At 41.3% G+C, this 22,499-nt stretch overlaps 1 protein-coding gene across 4 annotated transcripts in view; it reads right to left on the minus strand.

Annotated features, from left to right (window-relative positions):
• LOC136845738 (PRKR-interacting protein 1 homolog) overlaps positions 1-22,499 on the minus strand; it is a 55,405-nt gene that overhangs the window by 6,549 nt on the left and 26,357 nt on the right. For all 4 annotated transcript variants that reach the window (XM_067115972.1, XM_067115973.1, XM_067115975.1 and 1 more), the window contains exon 3: positions 11,880-12,059. In XM_067115972.1, the coding sequence (XP_066972073.1) occupies positions 11,880-12,059 (180 nt within the window). The remainder of the gene's footprint in view (positions 1-11,879; positions 12,060-22,499) is intronic.

Consider the following 22,499-nt stretch of genomic DNA (forward strand, 5'->3'; position numbering starts at 1 on the left):
AAACTAATGCACTGAATGGCAGTGAAGAAATTTGTGTGAGCAAAGCCCAATAGAGTTGATATTGTCCAAAGGTTCATGCCAGGAAGACAACACTGTCGTAGACATTCTCGGCAAAGGAGAGATTTTGCTTTCAGAAGAGTCTTTGGATCCAAAAGTTTGCAATGCTATTTGCAGCTGTGAGATGTCTCTACTGGACCTCTCTGCAACAAGCCTGATCCACAAGGGAACTGAGCTACCCAAGTGTAAATGTCAGTTCCTATCACTGTCTTTCTTGTAAAGTGTGTAGAATTTTTGTTTGCTGTTTGCTCTGATAAGGGCTAACTATAAGATAATATCTTACAGGATTATTGTGTGAATAGGAAATGGTGTGAAGTATGGGATGGAGAATTAAAACTCCACTAGTTAACCCTGTTGTCCTTGATAATCTGCTGGGATTTGATTTTAAATAATTTATAGCTAATAACTGTATCATTTAGTAAGTTGCACTGTTACTATGAAAACTGGTGAAAAGAATATCTGTTGCTATAATAACATACATAAGACTGTGTATATAACATTTTTTATATAATATTTTGATCTGACTCCAAATTTCACACAATTTAAGGGATGCATAGGTTTTATTTTAGGTTGGGATCCCATGCTAAGTGCAGATACCTTTTACCTTTATCAGCAGTAACATTTTTTCTGGAGTATCTTCCGAATTGGAAGAGGTTGTTGCCAACTTATTGTAAATGTTAGATATTTCTTAACATACAGAGTATTTTCTTGGTCCTAATATCACACCACTTTGGTTTTATGTATAAACTTGTACAGTACACACAGAGAACAGTCCTAAATGATAAGATTCAAGAATGGTTAATTTTTTCATTACTGTACAATCCATGTCTCACAATTTGGTGCCTGGAGAGGCAAGTATTCATTTACATATATAACATTTGGTAGAGATACTAAGAATATGTATCCACAATGAGCATCTGAGTGAAATAATTAGTTTATGGAAAGAAATTGGTTAAAAAATGAAAAGTAAAAACAATCTGTGAAAGGAACAAAGAAGCTTACCAAATAGAAAGGGAATAAGAAGAAAGGGTTTTAGAGATAGGGAAACAGAAGTTAGCAAGCTTGAGCTAGAGCATGAAATAAAGCAAAAAGAAATATAGTTAGAAATATGAAGTTTTCATAATAAAACTAACATTGTAATACTTACCTGAACACTTGAATTCGCCCTTAATCCCACTAGCCTGAACAACTCTCAATTACCCAATTCCACTAGTGGGAAATTTTAACAGCCAGCGTTACCAACGCTGCATGTAAAATCTTGTCACTTGAGCTACCATAACAAATGGTTGGCAACGTTGACACAGGTGTGCCGACACTCCAACCTTGTGTCAACTGCTTTATTCAAGTTCAAAATTGATATGGGGAAGGAGGGTGGGAATCATTCAGGTGTTCAGGTAAGTATTACAATATTAGTTTTATTATGAAAACTTCATATTGCAATACACTCCCTGAACACCTGAATTCGCCCGATTAACAACATTTAGAGGGGGAGGGATCAATTCTATTGCACGCCCTTTTTGAAACAACTGCAGAGATGGTAGCTCACCAATCTGCTCTGCATGTGATATCCGTTTAGTCATACAACCACCATATCAATCAATGCTTTCAGTGAAGAGACATGCTGGAGAGTACTTTGATCGACAGTCAGGTCAGTATTGTCTTGGTCCATCAACCTCCCATGCAGCTCTTCAGAACCTCTCATGTATGGAGGGGAATGAAGCAGAGTGCAGAGCTGCTGTTGCTCTGGGAGACCCATCTAGGTTTGGGGCATGCCCCCTTTTTACAACCGCAGAGATGGTAGCTTACCGATCTGCTCTGCATAGTATATCTATTTAGTTATGCACTCACCATATCAATCGATGCTTTCGGTGAAGAGGCATGCTGGAGAGTACTTTGATTGTCAGTCAGGTCAGTACTGTCTCGGTCCATCGACCTCCCATGTGGCTCTTCAGAACCTCTCATGTATGGAGGAGTACGATGAACCTCCCATGTGACTATTCAGAACCTCTCATGTATGGAGGGGAATGAAGCAGTGTGCCGAGCCGCTGACCCTCCGCGTAACCCATCCAGGTTGTGGATAAGGCCTGACAACCGACAAGCAAAGATGTATCTCAGCGCCAACAAAAGAACCTAGCCTACTAGAGCACGCCCTTAGACTCTCGTAGGGAAACTATCAAAAACTAAGATACTTAAAACGTACTAAACCTAAGTTCATGTGATTATACTATCACTGCTGCCGAAGATTCTAAAGACTATAAGGAATCTGAACACTGCGCACCAAGATTATACAACAAAATACCGCCTGACATGAAGAGCATACAAGAAGAATGCAAATTTAAAAAAGGAACTAAAGACTCTTCTATTCTGCAGGAGCTATGATACTGACGAGAAACACTGAAAGACAATTGTAAAATATAAGAAGCACCTTATTTCAAAAATGTACATGGGCCTGCCAGAGAGGGAATTATGCCTGTGGAGGGCTGTATATAAAACCAAACAAAGTGAACAAAAAGTGAATTCCTCTATCTGGTTAACCTAAGAACCTCCGCACTAAGAGAATACCACCTCAGCTAAATGAATGCACCCTAGATAATAGACTTAGCCACTACCCGTGGACTAAGAGAATAACCCTCCGACGACGCGAATTGAACATCTCTTAAGTAAAAGGAAGTAAACACTGAAATGGACTTCCAAGTAGCTGCCTCCACAATAGAAGACACTGAATAATTCCTTGGAAAGGAAGATGAAGTGGACATACTCCGAATACTGTGCACTCAGGAAAATACAGAGCTGAAGACGGCGAAGAAGAACCCCGAGAAGCCTGGGAAATCACCTCCCTCAGAAAGTAACTAATTGCATTCTTTGACAGCAGACGGGAAGGATTCCGCAGAGAGACAAGAAGTGTATGCAGAAGCGGACGGAGTTTCTCAACCTTTGATAATAGACTTTAATGCTCGCACCGGACATAAAGACATTTCCACTGGATCACCGGTAACGAACTCTTGCAGATAAAGAACCCTAAACGAACAAGGCAGAGGGTTACCCTCCGACTCCGCCTCCGCCACAAATTCCGGAAGAAAGACAAATACATATCATTTCTCGCATAGGAAACCAGCCTAGAAGCTGCCTGAAGCTCGCCCAACCTTCTACCTGTAGCTAAAGCCAAAAAGAAAATGTACTTTCTTTGTCAGTTGTCTTAACTTTAGAGCTTCAATGGGTTCAAAGGCAGGGGAACGCAAAAAAAAATTTTGAAGTACAGTACTTCCGACAACGACAAGTCCCACAGAGGGGCCCGAGTCGGCAAGACAGGACATTCAATCTTAAAAGAACGTAATAAATTATCAATTATCTTACTATTAGAAATTTTAGGAAGATGGAAACTAAATGTACTGCTAAGCGTTGAGCGGTAGTCAGCAACAGCCGAATACGAAAGACCCTTGACTTTCCAGAGGAATAAAAGAAAATCAGCTATTTTGGCTATGGAAGGTCTAGAGATGGAATGACCTTCCTTACGACACCAACTTCTATACATTGTCTAGCTGAACCTGATAAGGCTTACGGGTTGGCTTTCTCAAGCTGAAAGAAAGCTGTCTAGCCACAGCTTTAGGGAGTCCGGTCTATCTAGCTGCTCGCCCCAGTCGCCTTGCAACTAGGTTCAGCACGCAAAGGTTTGGATGATAATGGTGAGAATGCGGTCGTCTGAGAAGATGTTTCGCATGGGTAGGGACAATGGAACTTCTGTAAGGAGCTCTAGAAGTTCCAGAAACCAAGCGCGTTGGGGCCAACAAGGAGCTATTACTGTCATAGACGTCTTGACACTCTCCCGCAATTTCCTGATTACCTGATGAATGAGACCGGATGGAGGAAAAGCATACACCTGCATGTGACTCCAATTTTGTAACATCGCATCGGTGCCTATCACCATGGGGTCCACCACTGGTGAGAATATAAACCGAAAGACGATGGTTTAATCACGTCACGAATAAGTCCACAGTTGCTGGCCACTTGCGGAGAACCTGACATACTACTTCCTGAGCCAAAGTCCACTCTTCCCCCAATACCTGACAAGAGTGACTTCACGAATCGACCAGTACGTTGAGACTCCCTGATACAAACTGGGGAAGAAGAGACACTTTTCGTTCTTCGCACACTCCAAGGACTCTTTGTGCTATACAGTAGTACTGAGTTCTGTTGATCTTGTTCCCGCCCCCACAAGTTCTTCAGATACGACACGGCTGTTACGTTGTCACTAAACATAGCCACTATTCTGTTGCGCACTAGGACTGAAAAACAACTGAGAGCTTCCTTTACAGCCTTGATTTCCCGAAGATTTATTGACCTTCCGGGTGTCAGATGCACTTCTTCTGACCACCACAGATGATCCAACAGGCAAGAATCGCTCCAGACTATAACTGCGTTCTCGTTGCGGAAGTCCCAGTGATTCCTGACACATACCTAAAGAGAATGCATCAGGAGAAGAGACCCTGGAATTAAAAGAGAGAGAGAGGGCATCCTCCCTAGGAGGCTTCTCTAAGCTGGTACCGGCCATTCCCTGATGGACAGGAACACCTCTACCTGCTGAAGGACTGACTGGATCCTCTCCAGGGTTGGGAAAAACCCTCAAAGGAAGAGAGAGAATTCTCATCCCTTAATAGGTTATAGATTGTGTTGGAACTAGGCAACTCTTGGCAAAGTTTAGACAAATTCATAGTATCCTGCATAGATTCAATAAGAATTCCTTTGCCCTTACTAGCTCCTCTAGAGAGGAGGCAAGGATCAACCAATCGTCTAGATACCCGCACATTCTGTACCCTCGACGATGCATAATTGCCGACACCAGAGACATGAGTTAGAAGCAACAAAGTTCATCATACTGGCTACATCATCATCCTTGAACAAAGAATTCACTAAGGCTAAAGGTGTTCTAAGCAATACCATCTTATGAACGTCCAGATAATGGGAGGGGAAGATGACCAAGATAGAAATTTCATCGTTCTTGTTCCAAACGTCGTAGACAAAGCCAAAGCATTCGCCTGGTGCGCCAGACCCATCGAGACAAAGTTATTAGGCTGTCAAACAGCCCCGGATCCGAAGGGACATAGCCATCACTCTTTACGAACCCCATTAAACCTGGCAGCATCCAAAGAAAGTGTGAAAGAGCCTCAGTCTGACTGCGCAAAACATCCTCCAAAACACCTGCTTCCCTAAGAGAAGTCCCTACGAGCCGAGACGACGCCGGAGACCTAGACAGGATTGCCTCAACCGATTTGTTGAGTGGCAACCTGACACCTGCCAAAGGGTTATCTCAAACTGCATAAATCGCCTTACTCGGAGAGAAGAGAAGAGTCCTGTCTATTAGAAACCACCACCGACGCTAAACAACCGCCTGTCTCCTCCAAAGCCTGTCTAACTTGATTGAACCAAACCAGCCCACACGAAAAAGAAGCAGGAGCTGGCTTAGTGGCATAAAAAGCCTAAAAAAAAGACTGATTTAACGAATGCGGGAGGTCTGGAGCTCTTGCTTGAGGGTACAAAGAAGTACCATACTCAAGCGTGCATCTGTAATCGTTACTGCTGGCAAGAGGACATTCTAAGTCGGCCAGAATCTCCTGCCCCTCCGGATGAGAATCCTGTTCCGCAATGTCCAAACGGTCTAAGACCAACGAAGGAGGATGAACTGAACGAAGCCCATACAATGACGAAGAGTCCACAAGCGGACCACCATAACCAGAATGCTGAACGCCCACACCTAACTAGGTACCCGGAGCTGAATCCGACAGTTGATTCCGCCGAGAAGAAGAGGAGGAGGAACCGGGAAACCTGGAGCCGATTCCACGTTACCAAAGGGAAGATGAGTGAGAGGAGCCGAACCCCATTGCTAAACCCTGAGGGAGAATGCGCAAACAAAACCACTTGCAGAGGGACAGAAGAAGATGAATAAGAAGGAGGGAGAATGAAAGAGGTAGAAGCTAGACTTGGAGTATCTGCCGCAGAAAATGGAGGCAATGAAAGCCACGGACCAATCGAAGAAGGTACCGCAAGCCCTGCCAAAACTGCGGAGCGCAAACCCAAACTGGAAGCGACAGACAAACCATGAGAAGAACCTGATACTACCGGAACAGCCGCTTGAAGCGGAAGCAAGGGGTTGCGCATACCCAGAGGGATGGAACATGCAAAGCCTGGGGCCACATTCTGCCGAAACTGAGTTTTCACCTGTCCAGAAGATCCTGCTACCAAAGAAGACTGTACTGAGGAAGGAAAGGTGGGAGACAGAGGAATAACAGACGCAGAAAAAAATTACCTGAGAAGAGGAAATGCCAAAAGTCAAAGAAGGAGCGAAAACGGAAGATGCGGAAGCCGCAGGAAAGACCGGAGCAGAAGAGGAAGAGGCCAAAGAGGAGACTGAAAAAGGAGCAACAGAGAATGTGGGAGCAGGAGATAAAGCGACAGATAACCCAGAAGAAGAAAACCTTAGAATGAAAGGCCCTCCCTTGATAATCTTGAAGCATATCCGACATGAATTCTGGACACTCCTGTGTCACATATTCTCTAATGTTAGAGAAACCATTCAGAAAACAACCAGTCACCAAAAGTCTGTACTTGTTTGAAAGACCCAGCAAATCCGCATTATACTCCAGCACATCCAATTGCAGGTCCCGCAAACTACTTTTAGAAGACAAAAGGACACACCAGAATCTGCCTTACTAGATGGAGGAGTAGAAAACACAGAGAAGGAAGAAACTACAGTAGAAGATTTAGAAACAGTCGAAAGTTGAGTTAAGAGCTAGAACAGAAGGATTCTGCACCACCAGAACCTGAAACAATGACTTGAGACTTTGAGCCAGACCGAAAAGAAGCAATGAAGGCGAAACTTTTGCCGGAGCACAAAAACCACTCGAACCCAAAACCGGAACCTGTCCAGGAGAACGACTCTGCACCTTACTACCTACTCCTCACTACCTAACCCAGACCTATCCTTCTTTGTCACACCTAGATCCTGTTCCTGACTAACATTATCAACATTAAATTCATCAAGACTACAAGGGGGTGGGGGGGGATCCTTCACTGCCTGCTCTGCGCCGAGGGGGCCGGCAGAACCTACCCACTCAGAGGCTTGTGGTTCTCCATTACCCTCAGCACCTGTTAGGGCTGCTTCTGGAACAGGCAGGGGAGCTGAAAAGGAAGAAGGATTAGACATCCTAACACTACTACTATCCCTATCGGAGAAATGTTGAAAAAGACTTGCTATTAAATTTTCCATACTACTTGCAATCCTATCCTCTATCTGTTTAACTACCTCTGAACTCACTAAATCCATCAACTGATCTGTAGCAGAAGCCTGAGACACCTGAGGCAATGAAGAATCTGACTGACTTTTGCCGCCCTTACTAGCCAAAGACTTACGATGACAAGTGTGATACTCCATCTCTTGTGCTGTCCAGTTGGGACATTCATCATAACGAACCTGCACATCACGCTTAACCTTCCTACATACCTGACAATGTCTATTGTGTCTCAAGGAACTCATCCATCTCTTGCAGGAAGATGAAGCAATGAGCACTAGCATCCACAGTCGTAGGGGCAGTCGAAGCCGAAGGCGCGGTAGTAGAAGGTGAAAGAGTCCATGACCAATTGAGACCAGGAACCAGCAAGTCCAAATCCAAAAGACATTCCACATCGAAGATATCCAGAAGAAAACTTGGCAACCAAGCAGGAGTCAGAAATCCACGAGAAAAGCGTAAATACAATCCAGGTCTTCACTAGATGTCCAAAATACAAAGAGAAGTTGGGCACTAGGATTAAAACCTCACACTGCAGAAGGAAACAACCTTCCAGCAGCGTGAACAAAAAGCAACTGACGAAAGTTGGAGTGTCAGCACACACCTGTGTCAGCACTGCCAACCGTTTGTTATGGTAGCTCAAGTGACAAGATTTTACATGCAGCATTGGTAACACTGGCTGTTAAAATTTCCCACTAGTGGGATTGGGTAACTGAGAGTTGTTCAGGCTAGTGGGATTAAAGGCAAATTCAGGTGTTCAGGGAGTGTACTGCAATATCATGGTTACAACAGTGATTGTTTACACAGTAAAGAAAGTGATTAAAACGTATGAAAGTCATTGCTTCCTAAACACTAATGACAGTACTGATGCTTATATCTTGAGGTTCAAATGCCTAGTCACAAGCAGCAGTTGGAACAAAGATATCTGGGCGATTAGTTTGGCTTAAGTGTTACATGGAATTTATCAACATTTATCACCTCCTGAAGCAAGAGATTCAGACTGTGTCCCATTATTATACTGATTTCATTGCACTTCTGAGGGATACAGACTATGACTTTGTAACTGCATGTCTTAAAAGAATGAAACAGCCTGAAAATTTGGTAATAGGTTAAAGAATAATGTAAAAAGGTGAGTAGCTTGAAGGATGTGAAGAGTCCTTTGATAATTTGTTTAATTTGTTCCAATAGAAAATTTTTTCAAAGCTTGTAATGAAAACAGGGTTATATTCTTAGGGGAACACAAAATGAAAACTTTTGCATTAGGTAAAATATGCAGAGATGTGCATGAAAGCTCTTGTAAATTATGGTAAGAAAGGCAAAATGAAGATTATGAGCAGCAAAGTACAGTGAACAAAGACACCTATCAGAATAGCGACCTATGAGAATAGCAAGGTGTTATCAGTTGGATATGATGATTAAAGGTAAGATATGACATGCTCTTGTTAAGTATGTGCTTGCAGCAATCAATCCGCCAAGGATTTTTTGAGGGGTCTGGAGCACCTATGCATAAAGATGCAAATAAGCATAAAAAACCATGGAGAAGGCAGCTATGACAAGCATGAAAGGAAGTTGTTGAACAGAGGTAAAGTTGGAAAAGTAAACACTGATGTGTTCCATGGCCCAGGTTGTATAACACTGCTGGTTAGGGAACATGTGCCACAATCTAATTTTAATGGTGTGTTGATGCTAAGATGGCTAATATGGTTTTCCAGTAACCAGAGGTAATGATTGATGTGATGTCTCTGTACTTTACTGGTAAAACTCTGGCTTCTTGTTTACCTGACTTGAAATGGGACTTCTCTGTAATCCTCAGATGCCACACTAGGGGTCTGTACAATCCAAAATAAAATGCCCTTTCAACTTTTGTGTATTCAAGACAAGTCAATGAGTTCCATACGCTGTCTGGCAACATCCTGCATACCAGAAGTTGATTTTGTCAAGAACCACGATCATATGACTACCTCGTCTGCCACTCCAGTCTTGGCTTCCAATGGTTCAAATGACCTTCAATGTCCTGTAAACTATAAGACTACCTCAAAAGGACTTAAGAGGAAAGGCTCCAAGAACACAGTATCATGCTAGTTCAGAAAGGTCATCCTGAAAGCATATTTAGACATTTCAGAGGAAAAAACTGGTGAACGAAGAAATACTGAGATTTTGGCCACCATGAATATACAGTAAACCCCCCGTATTTGCCGGGAATGCATACCACACCCCGCCTGCGAATAGCTAAAACCCGTGAATACAGCACTTAGAACCCTTCTAAGAACGCTTAGAACTGCCTACTTTGATAGTTCAAACACAGAAAAAAACTAAAAATGCTTATATAAGTATTATCCTACTTACAATGGGGTTAGGTTCCAAAAAAACCCATTGTTTGTTGGAAAACAACATATCTCGAATATAGCCTAGTCTACTACACTAGGGTATTTGGTACCATGCATACATATATGGTAGCCTATAAAGTATACTCTATACATGCACGGTATAGTAATTATTAATATCAGCTAATTCTGGAGGTTCATTCATTACAAATAGAAATTGAATAACAAACAAGAATTAGCTTAGCCTATACTATGGTATACCGTATACATAAACGGTCGCCTAGCCTACATTATACTGTACTCTATATTCACATATCGTATTATACAAACATCAACATAATGAATATGCATCTTTTCCATGGATCTTTGAAAATGTTATGCCTTAATTCACCGTAGTTAATAATATTGTATACTGTATATTATATTGCTTTTGTATTATAAATTGTGATCATAGCGATCAATGTTTTGGTTTGGAAATCGTTTATACGGTGTTTATTTCGCCGTGTTTAACTCAGTTCAGAGCGCTTTTCTTGCTTCTAGTTAGCGTAAATGAATCTCTAGATACTTTATTTATATGGAGCAAGGTTATTTTTCGTTATACAAGGTGTTTTTACGTTGAAATACAACTTACATGTCTCGTTGTGAAATTAACTTAGCTATTTTTTTCATTAATAGACGTGTCAATGATGTTGGCCTTTTGGGGACATTCGTTTGTGTAAAAAAAATCAAGATTCCATTCACTATTTTCATTTGATTTCATCATAATACGAGCTTTACATATTTATCGTTTATCAGCGTAAAGATTGCAGTAATGTGTTCTTACATGCCCAGTAGTTTTGATTAAAATACTTTCTCTCCAATTTTAATTATGGTAGAGTTTCATCCATGTTGCCAATGCATCATAATTTATAGTCATTAGCAGCTTGAACATTTTCTCAGCTTCAGCTACAACTTGCTGCTTAAATTTAGCAGTATATTTCCTTGCCGATCTCTTATCCATACTGAATAAGGGTATAATGTGAAAATATATCAGTCCTGTTCTACTTAACGTCATTTGTATTATATCTACAGTAACTGTGTATTACCGTATGATGGTTAAAATACAATCAAAATGGCTGTTGTTATCCAATTCGGTGATAAGCAAAGCAACAGTTTCTTGGTCGGTTGTTTATGGGTGTACGTATTTACGCAAGAGTATAACGTTACTAACAATACTTTTTTCATTCTCTTTTACTTTTTTAACTAGAAGATGGGATAAAGAGATGGTGGAAAAGAAGTTGGTCTATTGTAATTGAGTCCCTCTTGCTGCCTGACTGTACGCTGCTGCCAGCCCACGCGAAATTTAAAAATATTTCATAAAAATTGTCATACAGGTATCAATTGCTTACCCCATTGCAAAATCAAATTATCACAAGGCAAATTATTGTAACTCGAGCAATACCTGAGTATTTTAATAGTTTTATCACAAAAGTGCATTTAGTCATGAAAATGAGATTAAAGTACAGTAATTAGTGAATATTTCTCAGTGAAAAATACTATGAATAGGTGAATTTTCAGCAAATAATGCGTACATATGTTCCATACAGAAATCCGCGAATAGGTGAGTCCGCGAGTCGTGAAACCGCAAATACAGCGGGTTTACTGTGTGTACTATGGGGTATTCAGTGGTGGAAGATGTACTTAATGCCTCGCCCCACTGAGTAGTTAATTGATCTTTGTGCCAGTTTTTGTTAGAAAAAGAATAAACAATCCACCGTACTCTCTGAGTAGTGAGTATCAAACTTCTCAAGCTGCCTCAGAAAAATTCCCTGGACATTTGGTTCCTGACCTATTTTATCACTAAGTGACCCTCACTCTTAGCTCTTCAACTTTTTCCATCTTCAAGACATTAATTAACATGTCTGGGGATACTTGGACCAGGAATAATGCTCCAGAGGATTAACAACTTGGTATGGTTATGTTTTTGGTAATAAAACCTTAATTTCTGTAAATAACTTTTCCAGCTGCCTTTTGTGAAAATATATTTAGTAAAATGTTTACACTTTGTAATAAATCAGTTATGGGACTAGGAACATAACATTTACAGCATCCTTTTTTATTTTATACTTTCAGAACTTTCCCCTTACAGTATTTGTAAGCTTGCAATTTCCCGATCTGAATTTTAAGGCATTATGTCTATACAAGAATATCTTTCTTTGACTACTTATGGGAAATTTACCTTCTCTTTCAATTCTTGGAGGAACTCCTGACGGGCGTATTCTCTCCTTCTTATATGACGGTACACATGAAACTCACCACTACCTGCACCAGCACTTGATCCCATAACATTACGAACAAATTCAGCTGGATCTGAGAACTTCTTCTCTTTAGGTTTATCTGGGATGAAAGCTAGCTTTTCCTGCAAAATAAAAAAATTACTAAAACTGATTCAATATACATTACAAATTTTATACAGCCAAAGCTTTTAAACACATCAAACCTTTGTAATATACAAACCAGAGCCTTTTATACAAATGGATACTCCAGCATGAGCTAGAAATGGTTGTTGAACTTAGTAACAATGTTGTTAACTAGTGGTTATGGGGAGTGAGTGACCCCTCACTTACTGTCACAAAGCAATTTTCCTGTCAGCCTCAAGGACAAAGCAGGGTGGCTGAGGTGGGAACTGTAATAAAAGGCTCTGGTTTGCATACCTAGAAACAGTACAAAATAATGTGTAAATTACTTTCAAATATGACATTTGTTTCTAAAGAAATACAAACCATTGGCTTTTATGTAAGAGACTCATTCCTTGGATGGAAGGTTGTTTGACAACTGACTGAAGTTGAATCCCACCCAGAAATCCCATGATCCTGGTTGTGACTGCAAGCAAAGGGTGAAATGACTCCTGTAACCTCCTACTTGATCTGGTATAAGAAGACAGAGTGGAAGAGCCCTGGGCCTGAGTTAGGATGTAGAGAGCCTCACTCAAGTGAAGAAAGGATTGGAGAACCCTGAAATCCACCATAAGAAGGTAGCTAAGTCTGGCTAACACAAACTGATGGGTTCAGAATGTAGGTTTACTACTGCTCCCTCCTCCCCCACACCCCTTATTAAATGGAAGAAAGGAGGGAGATGCATCTCAAAGACAGATCTCTAAGACTGGGTGGTCAGAGTTTAGTTACCTGTATTTAGTCCAATCCCAGCTGATACTTTGGTCTAGATGCTGCTCCAGGAAGGAGGTAGGGAAGAGAGTATAGTCACTCTACATTTACAACCCAAGACTTACACCAAGCACAGTGCCCAGGAGAGATACTTGTCTGTCCAAATGGAGCTAGGTGACTACATAACTTATTGAGCAGCCACCACAGATCCAAAGAAGATGATATATAAGGACCTGTTCATGTAAGTCTGAGAGAAAGATCCTTGCCACTGCCAAGTCTATTAGCATACCCAGGTACTTTAACTGCAAAATGAGAGTAGATGGTCTCTGTCCGAGAGCAAAAACATCTTGGGAGATGCCAGAACTGAACAATTGTCCAGGTAACACTGCAAGCTAATAACCTGCGAATGGGTCCAAGCAGAAATCAACATAAAAACCTGGGTAAACACCTGAGGGGCTGTTGCCAGTCCAAAGCAGAGCTCTGAACTGGTAAATGGTTTCGTTGCAGACAAAGAAAAGGTACCATAAAAATGGCATAAAAGACTCTGGGTATAAGACACCCATCAATTTCAGAAATGAATATAAAAATATATATATATTTTTACACATGCATGCATTTAATGTTATTGAAATACTGTATATAGCTATAGTATGGCAGATAAAAACTTAGACAAAATGTACAACTAGAACAGCAAGAAAAATATCTTTAATAATAATTCTGCTGTAATTTACAAGAGAAAAAAGTAGCTTAGGTATAGCAGAAAACATTTTATAATACTCCAATCCATCCCAACTTCTGATGAATAAATCTGAAAGTGACAATGAATTTGTGCTTAATATTTAAAACAAAATGAACACAAAAACAAAATTGTAGGTTAAATATAAAAAGTTATTTAAAAGTCTGTGTATTAGAATAATATTTTTAGTAAGTTTAATTCAATAAAGTTAGGTACATGATTATATTTTTGTTATGTCAAGTTGATGTGTAAACCTAGCCTGAGCTAACCTATGTATGTACAGTATACATATATGTATGTATCACTAAGTAAACTAAGCACTTACTATGCCACCCCTTTCTCTTCTACAGTATTTTTATTAACATTCATTTAAAACAGTACAGTACTGTACTTAACACAGTAAAGTAGTATTACAAACATATATTTATCAGTCTGTATATACATGCATTGCTACATGTGTGCATTTTCTCTCTCTCTCTCTCTCTCTCTCTCTCTCTCTCTCTCTCTCTCTCTCTCTCTCTCTCTCTCTCTCTCTCTCTCTCTCTCTCTCTCTCTCTCTCTCTCTCACATACACACACGCAGCATTTTAGATGGATATCTCATGCAACAGGCAAATTAAAAACCCAGCAAGCTGTTGGTCCCACAGGTGCCAGTTATGAGGGAGTTCACTGCAATAATAATAATATTAATATAGATTGGAAGGAGACACTTAAACATGCTGTGCTAAAAATCATCACTCCATCAGCTGCACTTACTTTACAGTAGATTTATGCAATCTTCCTAATTAATAAATTTATGCTGTTACAGTACTGAAGTCTGCTAGAAACTATCCAATCTTCAATCCTTCATCACTGGGGAAGAAAACAAGCGCTACTACGTATTAGGATTCTTTGGATAAAGAAATCAGTAGGCACAAAAAATCCAAGACAGGACGATATCCAGTGCAATGGCATACGTTATCATGTAAATCAAAGATACTGTGGTATTTCTTGATGGGTGCCATTACTGTCTTCCTCTCAGGCTCTGCTGAGTATGATCACATCCTGGGTAATAGCTACAAAGAGTGGTCAAGGGAGTCAAGTCCTGCATCTCTTATACAGGGGAGTAGCATTCTGAAACACAGGAGGTGTGCTCTGTTTGGTCCAAAGGATTCATGGGCAGTTTCTCAGCTGTTCTGAGCAGCAGTATTGCCTGGCTTGTGTCTTGTGTTGTAAGACTCATGCTTGGTATTATCCTATACAATAATTTTCTCTGCTCATATGGGCACTTCCTGGGCATGTAGCTGGTCTTGCTGGGGTGGCGGGTCATGTGAATTGCTATTAGGATGGTGTATAGTGGCAGGGAGGAGAAAAGTTTCCTGCTTTGTGTTTAATTCCGGTTCCTCCTTCATGATATTTAGGGCTTCCAATATCTGTAACCAACTTGTGTTGGAGGCACTGGCAGTTATCCTGTTGTTTTTGATAAAGGTAACCTGAGCGATAGTGGCTCTGTGCTGTTTCTCATGTGGTTATTAATGGCCCCTTCTTGCACGTTGCAGATCATCTTTGCCAACTGAACTGTCATCATTCCAACGTACAAGCCACAGACATAGCATTTCTATCAGGTCCTATAGCGGAGGTGCATGGTTATTTTTTCTTTAGCTCTTTCATTTTGGTAATGAAACCAATTTAATTCTTTTTTTTTCTGTTATCACTAGTCCATAATAAATTGTTGGGAATTGTATTCTGAAGTGTTCTCTCATCTCATAATAATAAATTGTTGGAAATTATATTCTGAAGTGCTCTCTCATCTTCAAAGTACTGTATTTACTATGCAATATTCCTTTATAATAGAGATTGATGGTGTCCTCCCCGTATGTTGGTTGCTGTTGTAACACCAGTTCAGCAATTTTTAAATTCTTTATCAATATCCTTGTTTGAGTATCTGTTGTTAATTAAGACTTGGGAGGCTTGGTCCAGTTCTTTGTGGGTCTCCTACCAGGAAGAACAGAGGGAGAGGGCTCTCCTGATGAAAGTTTTAATGATTTTCTGGGTAGGATAATTACTCTAGCCATATAGGCAGAGCCCAAGGTTGGTTGGTTTGTTGTATATGGTGGTCTGCCAGAGTAACCAAGACGTCAAAGAATAGAGGTACCAATTTTCACTAAATTTAACAGTGTAATGTAGGCTGCCACATTCCTTGAACTTGCGGCGATGTTGCTCCATTTCTTGATCTTTGTTGGTTTACCAAATGTATCATCAATGTACTTCATGTATATTGGTGGCTTCTGGATGCAAGAGAAAACACATTCTTCAATCTTGCCCATATAAAAATTTACAAAACACACATCAAAGGGTTATCCCATGGCTACACCATCTTTCTGAATGTACATTTGTCCACAGTGAGTGGCCATGTCCCTCCTCTGAACAAAGTTAGTCCAAAGGCTAGCACTCTGGTATTAGCAACTTTTGCCCCGACACATGTAACCTCCAGAACTTTGCTCTCTCATCCTGAGATGGGACACCTAGCACTGTGAAGTCTGTCAACGTGTTCACACAGAGGTCCTGCCATGAAGCAGCCTGAAGGGAAACCCTGGCAATGGACTCCATCGCCTGTCTTGGCAGCAGCGAATGATATACCTTCCTCGAGGAGACTCTCCAAGGGACAGTCATTTGTCAGCCTGCAGGCTAAAAAGTCCATTTGGACATAATACTTCCTCTGACATATGAGCAGCAGGGTGAGGAATTTGCAAGATCTGCTGGACAACAACAAACTCTCTAACCCACAGATCAGAGAGTTCATCTGACCTAAGACACCACACATGTGTGCAACCCAACTGACAGTATCACTTCAGGAGCACACCTAAAAGGCAGGCTCAACCAAGAAGACCAGGGCCAGGCATGGAGCTGTGGAAGCCTCCCTGAGATTATTATGCTCATGAATGAGCAAGATAATCTCTCAAAAAGGTTGCTTTAGCTTGGCCTGCTGAGGTTCTGGAGGAAAAGGGTCATCTGGGCCCATCAGATCCTCAAGGGAATGAGCTGGATCCTCTCTCACAAGAGGAATATGCAACTGCCAGCTCTTAACTGTTCCTGAGATCGTGGTGTCTGGTTGTACTGAGTACCAGGGGATACACCACACAATCTGAAAGATTCACCCTCTGAATGGCATTCAGACTTGGGATAGCCAGCCTATAAGGCCCCCTATGCTCAGTAGCAGCTAAGCCAGTACAGGGAATAAGGGAATGGTTAGGCACATCTCCTGTGCTTGTGGAGAACCATGTGCATGAGAGGTGTATGGGTCATAAGTAAATGGATCATCCCAAAACTGGCGAGTCATGAGAGGGGATATGTCACCAACAAACCTACTCTCAGCAACTGAATGAATCCAGAATCTCACATGTGCTGAGTGAGAAGGTAGTGATGGCTTGATCAGGAATTGACATCACACTAGAGACAGCACCAACCAAGGAAAGAGTCTGTTGATCGCCATTTGGTCTGCTTGTACCCTCCTCGGATCAAACAAGGGAAGAAAGCATGGACAGTGTAGTGTGACCTTGGACTTCTTTTTCCTCAGCCTGTACTTTGTCCCGTAGACAAGTGACCAAGACAGACACTTGATGAATTTCAAGGAAAGCAAACAATCCTGACCTCTGCAAGCAATATATGATGGATGACAGTCAACAATCATAGGCAACATAAATTTAGCACACACTTGATCATGTCCAGGACATCTATGCTGATCAACAGTCAAAACCATAGAAATCAATAAACAAGCCAAAGTCATCAACTGCTCTAACCATTCCCAACATCTGGCAGGCAAAGCAGCCAAAAAAAAGATGGATGCTGTTTACCAAGTGAGTAGGTGGTTCCCCACCCCCTTACTTACCTGCTGCTAACCAACTACCTTGTTACCAAATTTCATCTACTGCACTGAACTAGCTTTTACCAAAGTTATATCAATATAAAAGATGAAGGTTTATATTCTTGTAGGAACAAATCAAGATTTATGTAGCTGTTTACCTTCTCAATGACTTTGAATGATACAGCCATCACAAGTGTTTTAGTGTTACGGATGCTGAAAGGGCCTGAACTACTATACAGTTCACTCCCCAGCACCTCGGGTAATCTGGATAATCATTGGTATTTTGAGTTTGATATCTCTCACGTTAACTCATTATCTCTGTTTTGAATGTGTCCGACAGGTGAATTAGTTGATGAGGCTTAAGTTGATCACCTGCCTTCAGCCTCCTCATGCCCTAAAGATTATAGAATGAACATTCTGCCTTGCATCTCTAGTGATTCATCCCAAACTTTCTCTAATGCTGTGACTCTTTCCAACTAAGTCCTATTTCTATGAAGAGCCATGGAGATGGCAGTAACGGAGGTGAGGATTTTCTGCACAGAGCAGCCTTTCGTGTGGAAAGCTCTTAAGAGCTTGACGTGTCCTCCAGATAGCCTTCACCCAAAGCTATCAAGTCCAATGATGGAGAAAGAACAATATTGCAGTCTTCTCCTCCTTCTTTGGTATTCTTACTGCTATTTGCCCTTCTAAGTTGATCAGTTTGGAAAGGGAGTTAATAGTTTAACCAGACCATGAAATCAACTGTTACCCTTCTTTCCTGATTCTTAGACAATATCTTCACCCCAAGGGTCTGGTTTTGTTTCATTAGGGTGCCCTTCTACACTAAACATTCCTCTAAGGAATAGCAAAGGTAAATGAACTAAGAAGAAAATAGACCCACTGATTTTAAAAATAATTCATATGAAAATATTAGTTAAGAACAAATAAACTGTATCATAGTCAACATTACATGGAAGAAGATATCACAACTATAAAACCTTGTAATTGTGAACATTTAATACTGCATTCTACAGCCTTTGAAAATATTAATCTTTTTTATATTAAGAATGGCAAAAATATGCCAGTAGGTCCCTCTGAAGTAAACTTGTCATTAAATACACCTAAAAGCCTAACTGCAAATGAGGGACTAACCACATGCATAAAACTGGTGGAAAAGTCAATTCTGCAAAAATAGTATCCTAGAGTAACTTGAATATAGAAATTTTTATAATAAAAATTTATTTTTAAATGCTTATATGATAGCTGCATTCCCATGTCAGGTGGGAGGACGATAGAGAGAAAAACAAAAATAATAGGATCGTTTAGTTTGAACCGTCTACTCACCCATCCCTTTCGGGTGGTTTGAGCGTCTATAGTTTTACAGTCAGTTTTTTCTTCTGTCCACATGAGTGGGGAGGTTGGATGGGTGATACATAACAGAGAGGTGAGTATTTAAAATATATTTTTTATCATAAAAATTTCTGTTTTTTTAAATGAATCTTATTTTCTCTCTATTATGATAGCTGATTCCTTTACCATTGAGCAAAGGAGGTGGATTTTTGGTGTGAGGACAAATTTAATAACCCTCAAGAAAACCATAAAATTCTGCCAGGAATAAGATGCTACTTACCTAATGATTAGCAATTCATTAAGTAGCAAGACCTCTTAACAATGCTGGAGGTTCCATGCTAGGGATGCCACTCACACTCCGATGCAAGTGGGACGCAAGGCCTTGTGCCTATGCCAGCAGAGCAACAATGGTAAAATAATGAAGGCTCTCACCTCATACAACATAGGTACCTTTAGTTTTCCCCAAAATTCAACAATTTCCTAACTAAATAGGAAAGGTCAGAGTACAACTACCCTAACTGTTCAAGATATGGGTTCCCCTGCCATAATGAGGGGTGAGAGGCTGTTCTGCACAATTCATACTGGAGTCCACATCTTATGGACAGCGTGAAGTGCGGTTTACTCCGTTACACCTTCACTGGGCGTCAGCCATTGACAACTTTCTCCAGAGAAAGAGTTCTTGGCCACTTCCTCCGCACGTTGTGGAATCTTCCTTTAAGCTGATGGTAAAAGAGTCGAGTCTAGATCTCCCTGTTGCGTCCTCCCTTCGCCCTCCTTCTTTGACCAGAGCCTTGAACAGACAAGACGTGCCATTCTTTGACAAGGGTAAGTCAGAGACTCACTTTGAAGCATTAGCACTCAGCTATTTATGGTGCACCCAGGACCTCTACCCTCATTTGTTCTTAGACTCCTCCTCCTTCCCCAGCTTATCGACTCTCCAGCCTTTTTTTTCGCTCTGCGGATTTGGCAGCAGATGAGACTTAAAATCATCCTTGGCCCTGAAAACGGGTAGAAAAGAAAGGACTGCTCCTTTGGTAGTGAACCCAGGGCTAACAAAAACAGTCTTCACTGTCAAATCCTTAAGGGAGGTTGTGCTCAAGGGCTCAAATGGGGGCATGCAAATTCCAAATTCCAGCCTAGGGGTTAATTTGGAGACTTGGGAATATCAACTGGAAGGAGCGGATGGCCTCTATAATATCCACGTTAGACGATATATAGCAGATAACATGGATTGATACCCTTTAATGCCTGGGACTGAAAAATGTCTGTTGTAGCGTATTTTACTGGCAAAGTAAGAATTTAATGATGTTATTTACATTAGGTACGGGTGCAGGAAAGCCTTCTAGCTGGCACCGAGCCCTATGTACTGCCCACTGATACAGTGCATTAGTCTACTCCCTTCTGGAATTAAGGATAGACTTTCTGCATCCCTTAAAAAACTCTTTTGCTGGTAAGAGACAGTAGAGTCCCTCCATCTGGTCAGCTAAAGCATGGGGAGGTTTTGGTGAAACTTCATGCATTCTGGCTGTTTGAGAAGACCTGTCTGGAAGAAGCCTTGGGCTATCTACTAACAGAGGCAGGGGATCTGGGAACCATTCTCTGGGTGGACACCATGGGGTTACCAAAGTTGTGTGTGAATTCACAGCTATACGGAATTTTACTAGTACTCTTTGTATCATAGCAAAGGGGAGAAAGCATAGAGGTCTAGATAAGACCAGTCTAAAAGCATTGCGTCAACTGCCCATGCCTGAAGATCCTGAACTGGAGAGCAGTACACTGGCAGGCAATTGTTGGACCTGGTGGCGAATAAGTCCATTAGAGGAGAACCCATGCAGCTTCCACAGGTCCAGGTTGCAGACTTGTGGATGTGAGGTTGGGGCCCATTTGCTTCATCAAGACAGAATCTGGTCCTTCCTGCTCAGTAGGTCTTCCACAATGTTCACTTTTCCTGGCACAAACTCAGGTAACAGAAGGATCTTCCTTTCCTCTGACCAAGTGAGAATGCGACTTGAAAGGCAGAACAAAGCTTCTGACTCTGTGCCTTGTTGATTGCTCAGCTATGCCAGCACTGCTGAATTGTCTAAAAAGAGTGCTACCTTTCTTGCCCAGTACTAGATCCTCCAATGCTAGTAGGGCCTTCCACACTGCCAACATCTCTAACTGAATGATATGGAGTTCTCATTCCTCTGTGGACCACACCCCAGCTAAATGCCTGTCTGCTGCAACTGCTCCTAAACTTTCTGACGATGCATCAGAAAATAACATGCTGTCTGGGCTCTTAAACTGGAGAGATATTCCTAGCAAGAGTAGAGTTTTGAATGGATTCCAACTGAAATTCCCAGTTCCAGTGCCTCTCAAGAAAGAAAAGAATTGGCCTCAATCTCAGCCTGGGACCCAGAACAAATTTCTCTAGTGATGCTATGTGCCCTAACAGGGACAACCATTTTCTTGGCTGGCAAGGCTGTGAAGGATAGAAATTCTTCTACAATTAAGAGAAAGTTGTCTATGCATTTCTTTCAAGAAACCAAGGCTGAAAGAAACCAAGGCTCTGAGTTGGTATTAGATTGGAATCTGAAACATTTATCAGCATTCCCAATATACTTGTCAACTTTAAAAGAGTGCAGTATCTCTTGTCCTCAGGCTCCAGTCTCAACTGGATGCTAGAATCAGCCAATCATCCAGGTAGAGAAGCATCTGAATGCCTAATGTGAGATCACTTGCCTAACTGTGATAGGACTCTGGTAAACTTGAGGAGCTGAGCTCAGACAAAAGCACATTTTCCAAAACTGGTACACCCTGCCCTTAAAAACAAATTGCCAATATTTCCTTGAAATTGGGTGAATTGGTACATGGAAGTAAGCATCTATCATGTCCACTGATACCATTCAGTCCAAGACTATTTCCACAGCTCATTTCAGCTCAAGAGAGTCTACTTCCTCTTAGAAGATCTGGTTCTTGTTGTGAAGATAAGAGGAAACCCCAGAGGAGAACTCCAGATCCACCCCCAAGCTGAATAAAAGTGCTCAACCACCCTCCTACTTGGGACTGGGGGCTTGATGCATCATATTATCAGGAGCTGGATTTCTGGATTTCTAGGACATTTATTACCCTTCCTGAAGGGCTCAAAGACCCCAATGACTTGCCCATTTGCCTGGGGGGAACCCTGAAACTTGCATTAATGGCAGAAGTGGCTGTTGCCTAAGTTGTGTATGCCTAAATGTTTGAGTTATTCACTGATGCAATAAAGACCTGGTTTCCACTTCTCAACCTCTTGCAATATTGTACCTAATACTGAAGTGTCTAGTAAAGAATGTAAGGGGTGATGTGTCGATAACATCAACCTTCTTTGTCAAAGAGACAGAGGAAGCCAAAAAGAACACAATTGTTCCGTATGCTTAACAACTGCCTTAGTAAAGGCAAGCACAAGCTCCCCAAGGGAGTCTGAAACTGCTCTATCTATGCAGCCAAAAAATGTGCAGAAGGGCAGAAATGATCTCACTTGCTATTTGTCTATTGCTGCTATAGCCTTTTCTGATAAAGGGTAACTGCCTGATGTCACAAGACATTGCTCTCCTCTTTCTCATAAAGAGGGGAAAAAAAAGGAAGAAATTTTAAAAGAAACTTTCTGATGGAGCAATTTAGCTACTAAGTCAAATCTGTTCAGTGCCAACTTAGCTCATTTTGGAGACAGGAGGGGATATGCCTTAGGTTCCAGCCTAGCAATCCTAAGAAACCTTGAATCCTAACTACTGGTTCCTGAAAAGAAATCAAGAAATTTGCTAGCACA

The sequence above is a fragment of the Macrobrachium rosenbergii genome, chromosome 14 (assembly GCF_040412425.1).
Source record: "Macrobrachium rosenbergii isolate ZJJX-2024 chromosome 14, ASM4041242v1, whole genome shotgun sequence".
Classification (NCBI taxonomy): domain Eukaryota; kingdom Metazoa; phylum Arthropoda; class Malacostraca; order Decapoda; family Palaemonidae; genus Macrobrachium; species Macrobrachium rosenbergii.